Raw genomic sequence first — 10,057 nt, forward strand, 5'->3', positions numbered from 1 at the left:
AGGGGGGGGGGGGGGAGGCTTCCCTTGCAGAGGGGCTACCCCTACACCGCAAGGGTTAACTGTTCATTTATGTCTATGGTTCTTGTAAAAAGGACTTTTACTTACCTGATCCCTGCTCTACCAACAGTTGGCACTAGCCCCTCTTCCCCATGCTCTGCCTCGAGGACTGTCCCTAGGAGCCATCACATATAATGCATGGCTCCATGTCTCGGACCACAGGAACTAGGGGCGGGGAAGAGGCCGAGGGTGCAAGTCTTGGGGCAAGGACCAGACAACTAAAGTCCTTTAAACAGGTCCTGTGGACAAAAACGAGTGGTTAACCATTGCAGTGTGGGGTAGTCCCACTGCAAAGTTGGGTTTTTGTTTACCTGGAGATAGACTAGCAGGTCAGGAATGTGCAAGAAGAAGATTGTGAATTGTTAGAACTAAACTCCTAGAAAACAGTACACAGCCAAAATACATACATGTGAAGTGTTATGCCTACCAAAGGATTTGTAATTCTGTTCAGTCAATCTTGTGACACACACACACACCCCTGCCAGACAGCACAGGCAGGTCCTAAACCTCCCTGACTACTACAATGCAATTTAGCAATAAGATCTTGTCTAGGACCCAACCCATCCCAAGACTGGAAAATGAAGGGCCAACTGCAGATGGAAGAATTGGAAATTCAGGTGAATCAGCAAATTTTTTTATTCTCCAGATATTACTATTTTTATTATACAGGATTCATATAGCGCCAACAGATACACAATAGCTTACAATGTAGTAGATTATATCTATGCCGATTTATAAAATACATCAAACAAGATTGCCTGAGAAATCTGCATATACTGAGAATAGAAAAACAAAATCCATCAACATTGCAATTTCATCACCACAGATCTGCTCCCAAAGAAAAAAATTACATAAAAATTGAAGAGCAGCCTGTTAAAAGAAGAGTAAAAATACTTCTCATGCAGCCTGACTTCGATTTTTGCTCTCATGAAAAGCCACAGCAGCCAAAGAGAATCTTCAGCATCTGACATAATTCCTAGGCCGGTGTAGCGCTACAAAGAGAGCGGACAGACAGAAGGGGACATTTCAAGCAGGTACATTTTTTTTAACCCTTGCAGGGTGGGGCTTCCCGAGCACTGCAAGGGGTTTAGTGGTCATTTTTGTATAGGGTCAAAAATAGAACAGTTATACTCACCCGATCCTCGGATCCAGCCAGCTCTTAGACCAGTCCTTGCAGCCTCTCTCTCACCCCACTACAGTGGTCTAAGGTCCTGTGAGTCATTAGGTTGTTTACACAGTGAATAGGACATGTGGACAAAGAGAGACATTCCATTGCTGCAGAGGAGGAGACAGGCTGGAGGGAGCGCTGTCAGCCGAGCCAGCTGACTCGGAGGATCGGGTCACCAAACCTTTGCTGTTTTTGACCCTAGTCAAAAACGACCACTTAACCCATGCAGTGTGGGGGTAGCCCCCACTGCAACTGTTAGGAAGATTTTTACCCGGAGTTCTTTAATAGCGTATGGAATAATGTGTATTTTGCATGCAAATATGTTATCATTAATCTCTGGGTATGTTTTGTGACCAAACCAACAGATTTCGTTTGTACCCTGAACTGTCACAGACCTGGAAATTGCTAAGGAGCACCTAACTAGAGGCAGAGCCAGCTGTGCCCGTCCCCTCACCCGACTGTTCCTCCAGTCAGCATTGGAGGATCGGAGAGAAGATGGGGGAATCCTGACAGACTTACAGTCACGGCTCTTCCCTGCTGGCACCCGTGGCTGTCAGAATACCTGAAGATTGGCTGCAGTCAATGTTCGCCTGACAATTCTGCAACCATCTACTTGACCTAAAGTCAATTTAAAAATCAACTTTTGGCAAGCCAGGTGGTGCCGGAAGGGTAATTCTTGGATCTAATTTCAGCCAATTCAGTAGGAAACGCAAAAAATTGTATCTGTGTACGGCCAAGCTTAAGGGCAGGTTCACACCATTTTCCAGACAAGATCTGGTCCAGAAAATTGTGTGAACCTGCCCACAGTTCCAGTGCATTCCAGACCAGACAAAATGAGACATGCAGTATTTTTCTGGTCTGGCCTGGAATGGACTGCACTGGTGTGAACAGAGGTCAGAAATAGCATAGGGATACATTAGGATGCATTTTGGGTCCAGAAACAATCTGGTCTGGCGATGATCTGGATGTGGTGTGAAGGGGCCCTTAGACAATTCATTTAAGTAAAGAGTGTTTTAATTTTCTGTTGAAAGCCTATATCCATTTGGAGACTAGAATTATAGTAAAGATGTAGAAAAAAAAACATTTAAGTCATGCAGTAAAATGTCAAATACAACGCACTGAATACATCCAGTTACAAGAGAATCCTGGTGATTAGACAATTGTAGAACATCGCATCATATCTTATGCCGCAAATTACTGTTGCCTTCATGCCACCATACACTTTTCAACAATAAAATCACAACTCCTAAAGCTATGATCGTCATTCTCACATCCTGCTTCAATGACATTAGCTCAGAAAAGAAAAAAGCTAATGGTCCTAATTGAAGTAAGACAGCTTCCCTGACATTTTACTTCCTGACAGCAATAAACATCAGTGGGCCAAGACAGACCCTAATGAGATTGCTGCAGCATTGTTTGTACTGTGCTTAAAATGGATTCAGATCAATGCCTTGCAAAAAACTAAAGATCACTTTTATGGCCCCTCTGCATACCCTGATGAACAGGACATTACTCCTCATTGTTCAGGTATGCAGCATCTGTTGAAGCACAACACCCAGAGCTCTAATGTACTAAAATGTTCATACTTTTACCACATACCCATTAAACCAAACACAATACATTTGACTAAATAAAAATGGGAAATCCAAGTAGTCTGCTGATCCTTCCATTAATATTTCTCCAGCAAGTGTCAGCTTTGTAAGATAAAGATGTTTAACTGGACACAACCAACTTTTTCACATTAACAATGCATGGACATGCATGCTCATATCACTCCAGTGTGCATGTTCATACAAAGGACACTGAGTCAGCAAACCTTTGTATTGTGGGTGTATTTAGCTGGTTGCTTAGATTTTTACTTTAAACACCAAGTGAAAAAAAGTGACACTAAACTCAGGAGTTAAACCTTAAAAATACATTCAAGTACCCCAACTACAAAAAAGTATCTTATTTGTGTATCACTCGGCTGTCGATCCTTAAAACATCTCTGAATTGGTGCCGAAACTCCGTCCTTCTGGAGGGGGGCTACTTTTGTTCCCCATGGTCCCTGCGTGTGTTGTAAAGTAGTCACCGCTCCAAGCTCGCTTCCATAATGGAATACAAGGAAGGATGGTGTCAGCACCAACGTGCACCAATTAATGTCAATGGCACCGCAGACACACTAACCGCCCACAATGTGATTGCCCACACCAAAACGTGAGGTTCAGGAAAGCCCTCCGTTCTGGTGCAGTGTGATGTGAAACAAATGCTGCATGCCTGTACCTTGCATTCTGGTGCAGTGCGATTGCAGTGTGGGTGGGGGGCCTGTCTGCGGAGCCATTGACATGAACTTCACCGACACGCCCTCTCCTGCCCCAGAACGCTGCCCAGCTTGATCTATGCGATCAGCATGTTCCGGGCTCGAACTGCACCGGAACGCACTGGATATGGTGTGACTTTTACTTACAATTACTTTTTGTCTATTTCCTGGTCCCCTTTGGCACAAATGATGCAAATCGTGCAAAACAATGCATCCTGGGAAGGTTACATCAGAGGAGCATTGCTGGAAAACCTCATCTGAAATCTCATCTGGAACTTTGGCACATGTGACTAGGACATGTGACCATGCACATCCTCTCAGGGAAGTAAAATGCCTTTCCCAGAGATCTCCTGAGATTACAGTAGAGATTTTCCAGCAATGCTCTGCTGATGTAACCTTCCCAGGATGCATTGTTTGGCACGATTGCATCACGTGTGCCAAAGAGTATAAGGAAGCGGGAACCAGGGCGGGAAAGGGCGTGTCTGTGCCATTCAAATCAATGGCACTGCAGACACGCCCCCTGCTCGCAGTGCGATCGCCTGCACCGGAACGCAAGGTACAGGAATGGCCTCCGTTCCAGTGCAGTGCGATCTGAAAAAATGCTGCAAGCACTATTTTATCAGGCCCACAAACTGTGTAATCTAATTAATCATTTACTCATTGGCCTACAGGATAAGACTTGAAAAGAGCACTGTCAACAAAACACTAACATTTTATAACAGGCTTACTGACAAGGCTTCAAATAATGACACAATCCATTATGAAGCACCCTGACACTACATTTAAAGAACTAACTTTAGAATATTCCGTAACTAAAACCATCTTAGATATAATTAGGTAATATTGACTGAGCAGAGCTCATTTGTGTGTTGTGATACATGAAATATAGGTTAACTATTCACCTGCCATCTGAATTCTGCAAAATATAAAATCAATTACATTTCAAACAGAGAAACTGGCAGCAGCTGTGCAGATCAGGGAAAGAAATAGCAGAGATCTCAGTCCTTGAGCAATATAAGAAACCATAACAGGGGTTTTAGAATCTATCAAAAACTGAACCATCTGTCCTAGGTGCACTAATCCAGGAACATTTACCTGACTTTGGGAACCATCATTCGATGTTGTACCATTAGAGTGTGACAGATTGATGCCATGAGAGTGAAGACCTCCTCACTGGCGGAATCTCTCCACACCATGTTTAGCAAGGTGTTGGTCTGCTGTTTAGTGTCCAGTTTCTTCAGACACTCCTCTGTGATATACTGCACAGACATTTTGCTATCACCCTAGAAAGAAAGAAAAAATGTATACTAGTTGTGTTTCATGCAAATCTATTTCCGACATTGACAAATTACAATGTTGCTCCAAGACAAACATTAACGAGACAGAGTCACCTCCACCATTCAGGGCAACGTGACAGTGTCTATGTCTACTGCCCGGCCACTTTAGGGTCAGTGTCAATCACTCAGAATTCATTGACAGGTGCCTTTGACCTGACGTTGACCACCTTCTGACCTGCCTAAAGCTGCTTTTGTATTCACATACACTCGAATTAGGAGTTAAACAGTCCTAAAGGGGGAAAAAAGCCCACTGACACAAGACCTTATACTCAGCTCTCCAGCGCTACCTGGTATTTCTTTCTGAGGCCACCAATGCAATATATCTGGGTGGCGGGGAGGAAGGGGGAAAATGTGACTTCCTCCCGTCATGAAGTGCTTAGACCAAATGCCAATCAGGACTGATTGTGGGGGGAGACATCACTGCTCCATGAGCTCCGACACTGGCTGCCAACATGCGTTTAGAGATGCACCAATACCGGTATCAGTGCCGATGCTGGGCATTTTTATGAGTATTCATGAAAATGCTTTGATACTTAAAGCTAAAATCGGCCCTTTACATTTTTTTATGTATTCAGCTGCCATAAGGTCCCACGCATACTGGGGACCTCACCGTGGCTGTTTACAGCACTGGTCTGGCCAAACACCTCCTCCATCCCGCGCAGCCCTGGGGAGAGCCAGTCACGCGCAGCCCTGGGGAGAGCCAGTCACGCGCAGCCCTGGGGAGAGCCAGTCACGCTGTCCCAGTCAGCAACATAAGAGTATGTAGCTTCAGATTATTCTGCAGAACGGAATAATGTATTGCTGGGATTTGTAGTCATCTATAGCTGGTGGTATTCTGCATTGCTGTGATTTGTACTCCTCTATGGCTGAAGGAGGTATTATTCTGCATTGCTGGATAATATATCACTGGGATTTGTAGTCCCTTTACAGTTTGGAGTCAGTGGCAGAACTAGCAGTGTCGCTGCAACCGGACCCTAGCTCTCCACCACTGTCCTAAAATCATTAGTCTGTATTGTTTTTAAAAAAAACTGTCACAAGTATTGGTAATAAGTTTCAACAAGTAGTTGAGGAAAACTATCGGTATTTGTACTCGGTCTGGAAAAAATGGTATCTGTGCATCCCTAATTTTATTGATGGCTGCAACAGAGAAATAAATGGCAAGTGCTGATGAGGCGAGTATAAAGTGGGCAGGGGAATGGGTGTCACACAGACACTGTCACTTTGCCCTAATAAGCAGGGTGACAAAGTCTCTATAAAAAGGTGAGTGAGCTATGATCCCCTCTCTATAGTCGCTCCACATCAGATGTAGTCTTTCAAAAAAAATAAAACAAAAAGACATAGGCAAGAAAATAACATGTGCACATATTTCTTCTGGAATTGCCATTATATATGTACTTTCTGCAGTGGAGCACCCTTTGGAATAGTGGATGCGAAGTATATGATGTTGCTCTCCATACACTGTGTTGAATTTTCAGTATTGGGTAGAATTACTCTGCACCAGCCAACCAGAATAACTTTGGCACTTACAAATGTAGTGACCATTTTGCTGATGTCTTCATCCTCGTCTTCAGAGTCGCTGTTTAGCTCTTGGAGGTTTGTGCCAGAGGAGAAAGGTAACTGACAGAGAAATGTCTGTAGTACTCTTAAGTATTTCAGCATTCCTTCTTCTGATAGAGTGCCTAGAGTGACAAGATCCATGTATTAAATGCAAGAACAAGATGAGAGTTTAGGTGCTCAAAGATAACGTGTTATGCGATACCTGAATTTTGTAATGTTTTGAATACTCATGGACAGAATGACAGGAAATACAGAAAAAAGAAAAAAAGAACTCCATTATCAACAAACACTTAACATATCAAGTAGTAGGTAGCCACATTCAACTGGACTTGTACTGTAATGTCAATTGATAGGTTTGTGAATTGTCAACATCACCAGGGTAGAGATGTTAAAACAGCAATATATGTGGAAGGCAGATGTGCTGAAGGTCATCCCTCATGTAGATGGATTGTCAGAAAAGCTCAGAAGAATCTTGGACAAGCATTTCATCTCTGTATCTTTCAAGACCAGCAATACACAGAGACAAAAACTTGTACATTCAAAAGACCCAACACCCAAGAACAAGCAAAGTAACTTGGTATAGCACTGAAGATAGCAAAGACCTGTACAACAACCTCTCAACAAACAAACGACCCAACATAGGAGGGTAAATTCTACAGGTCAAGAATCAGCAGTTTTCTACATTCTTTCTCGTACAGTGAGGTGCACATCATGGAAAGAGTGGACAATGGGTTTGCAAAAGGCATGAAAGAGGCCATCTAGCTCATATCATAACAACCATCCCTGAACAGGGGCAGGGGTCTTCCGACACCACCTACCTTCCACATATAACACCATTTTATCATCTCTACCACAGCAATTTAATAACAAGTCACACCTTTAGCCATGTAAATCAAGGCATTACAACCTATGCAGATTATCACCAAGGATGGGATTACGTAACTAGAACAGGGTGGTTTAGCAACGTTCACACCTTCCATCCTGTTCCTGGACAATCAATATCTACACATTCAATGGTGACTAGAGTACTAACTGGATATAAAGGCTGGGGGGAATGTTCCTGACACTTATAAGAACTCAAGAAGTATCTTGGAGAAGCCATAAAACGTCTTCAACATTTCAGAACACGTCTGGCTGAATGTGAATAACTATTACTAGCTATACCATGACCTGGATAGAAGAGAACTAAAACAGACAACACAACATATTCATTAAAATGAGAAATGTGCACATACCCAGATAGGTTTCCCCAACTGTTAGCACAGCGTAGAAGAGCCAGGGGGCCTGGTTACTTGTACGTGGACTTTGATGTTGTCCTTCCAGTAGTGCATTGAGAAAAAGCTCGTATGGGAAGGCAGAATGCAGATCTGCCAGTGCTGGAATGATCAAATGGAAGATCTGATCGGTGTAAGGTGCAGCCAGAAACTCTCTGTTAAAGGCAGAGAAAACATATTGTCTGGGGGAAAAAAAAAAACACAACGCTGGGGTTATGTAAAGAAGTATACAGTAAATACATATGTGCATCTTTTCCTAGACTGTTCCTAGAAAAATACAGCTTTGCAATGGATAACTGTCAAAAACATGGGCCACCTGGCAAACATAGTGGGTCACAATGCAAGATGTCAAACCATAAAATGGATGGTGGCTGAAACTTTTTTTTTTAAATTTCAACCCTGCTGTATTAACTTATTATAAAGGTTCTAATAGGCATTAGATGATAATCTCCCACAAGAGGTGAGAACATGTAATGCTTATAGAGCACGTATAAGCAATGTCATCCAAGTTAGTTGGTGGAAGGCGCTAACAGTTGGAAAATGTTGTCAGATTGTGATAATTCCCAGCTCATAAACCTGCACCCCATAGGCTATAAGCAGATGATCAGAGATGATACATTCGAGTCTTTTATAGTCAGCTGTATTTAGCAAATGTGAGATCATCGTTGCTCAGCATGAACATTATACTTTTGGCAAAACTAGAAAGATCTGGACTTTCAGAGGTTATCCTGAACTTTTGGATGAAGCAGGTAGAAATAGAAATCTACAGCAATAAACAATCACTCATATTCTCCGTATGTTGAGTCTGAAGTGGGTCCATTAAAATGTAATACAGATACCAGCTCCTCTACAAATGTCTAATCAGATATTCACATAGTTCCCTGTACACTCATATCCAGATCCGCTGGTATACTATTTTGGCCAATCCCCCATGATGTGTTGCAGAATAAAAACAAAGTCAACAGAGCATAACAGCTGTTTCTGCAAAGACAAACGGACAAGATTCTTACAAATATGCTATCTTCTGTCCCAAGATACGTTTACATGGAGTTTGTTTCATGACTGTACCAAAAATGAACAAATCTATACCTTTGGATGACCACTCTGGGCTTGATAAATAGAAGCAATGCCCCAGGTTCCAGTACCACTTACAGTAACAAGACAAAGGAGAAAAGCTCGGATAGTGGGAGCTGCTTCCATAAAGATGACACTGGCAGCTGCGGACTGATGTGGGGAAACTGTGGAGCTGTCATTGGACAAAAGGGAAACCCACAGCTACGTTTGACATAACATGCAAGTATGCAAGTTCTTCCCTCACAACCCCCCCATTCAATTCCATTTTACGGTCACTTCTAAGTTTCAGCAGCACTTGTTGCCACACACAGACCTTTAAAAGGAAAAAGAAAAAAGAAAAAAATCACTGCCACCCAAGTTAATCAATCCCTTTACATCAATAGGAACATGCCTTTCACTATATGCTGCATATGATGGCAGATTGTGACTGGCTCCAGTAGCAAAATTCTAGCATTTTCAGTGCTCATCACTCCACCTGATCAATCGGTTTACAGCCACTCATATATTGAACCTCTACTCCATTTTAATTCTATAAGGACATCTATGTTTATGTGCATGCTGGCAGACAGTGGTGCCTGAGGGTAGCTGGACTCCATCTGCATATCAAATCACACTCCTAAATCTATGGGAGCCTTTGAAATCACAGTCCCCCTCGGATATTACGATGTAGAGAATGACTGTGGCTGATAATGTCTTCAAGCTGCTTTTTTTATTACTTTGACTGAGTTTGGACCACCTCCTAATGACTTATCAAAATCCAGGATTTTATCAGAAGATTAATCATCAACGCGTGCCCTGAAAAAGAGTTGACCGTGGACAGGGACACTGCTGGCAAAAAGGCAAATTGAATTAAGCACAATAATTCTCTTGAAAAAATCCTAAATGCCAAAAAACTGCCAGTGGCCAGTGGCGGACATAGCGCGTGTCTCTTAATCTTCTCACCTAAAGTAATCAGTATAAATTGTGCAGAGCTTGAGGAGATATAAATGATAAGTAATCCTCATGTTATACAACTTTCAAGCTTGCATTAATGTAAGTTAGCACTCAGGAAAATGCAAATACAGAGCAAGCCGGACAGAATTAAGTTACAAAGGCAACGTATAGTGGTTTTGTACATATTTTCCTTACTATGGCAAGGATATAGATAGATATATCTATATAGAGATAGATATATCTATATAGAGATAGATATATCTATATCTATATCGAGAGCGAGAGAGAGATCTCTATATATAGAGATATATATATATATATATAGATAGATATAGCTATATATAGATATATATCTATA

At 42.2% G+C, this 10,057-nt stretch overlaps 1 protein-coding gene across 1 annotated transcript in view; it reads right to left on the bottom strand.

The window, feature by feature from the left end:
- Positions 1-10,057, bottom strand: part of UBE3C (ubiquitin protein ligase E3C) — a 97,245-nt gene that overhangs the window by 63,752 nt on the left and 23,436 nt on the right. Inside the window, exons 9-11 of the mRNA XM_018554000.1 lie at positions 7,654-7,874; positions 6,389-6,540; positions 4,620-4,807 (exon numbers count right to left, since the gene is read on the bottom strand). Coding sequence (XP_018409502.1) covers positions 4,620-4,807; positions 6,389-6,540; positions 7,654-7,874 — 561 coding nt within the window. The remainder of the gene's footprint in view (positions 1-4,619; positions 4,808-6,388; positions 6,541-7,653; positions 7,875-10,057) is intronic.

Source organism: Nanorana parkeri, unplaced genomic scaffold, assembly GCF_000935625.1.
Source record: "Nanorana parkeri isolate BGI_ZX_2015 unplaced genomic scaffold, ASM93562v1 scaffold137, whole genome shotgun sequence".
NCBI classification, from domain to species: domain Eukaryota; kingdom Metazoa; phylum Chordata; class Amphibia; order Anura; family Dicroglossidae; genus Nanorana; species Nanorana parkeri.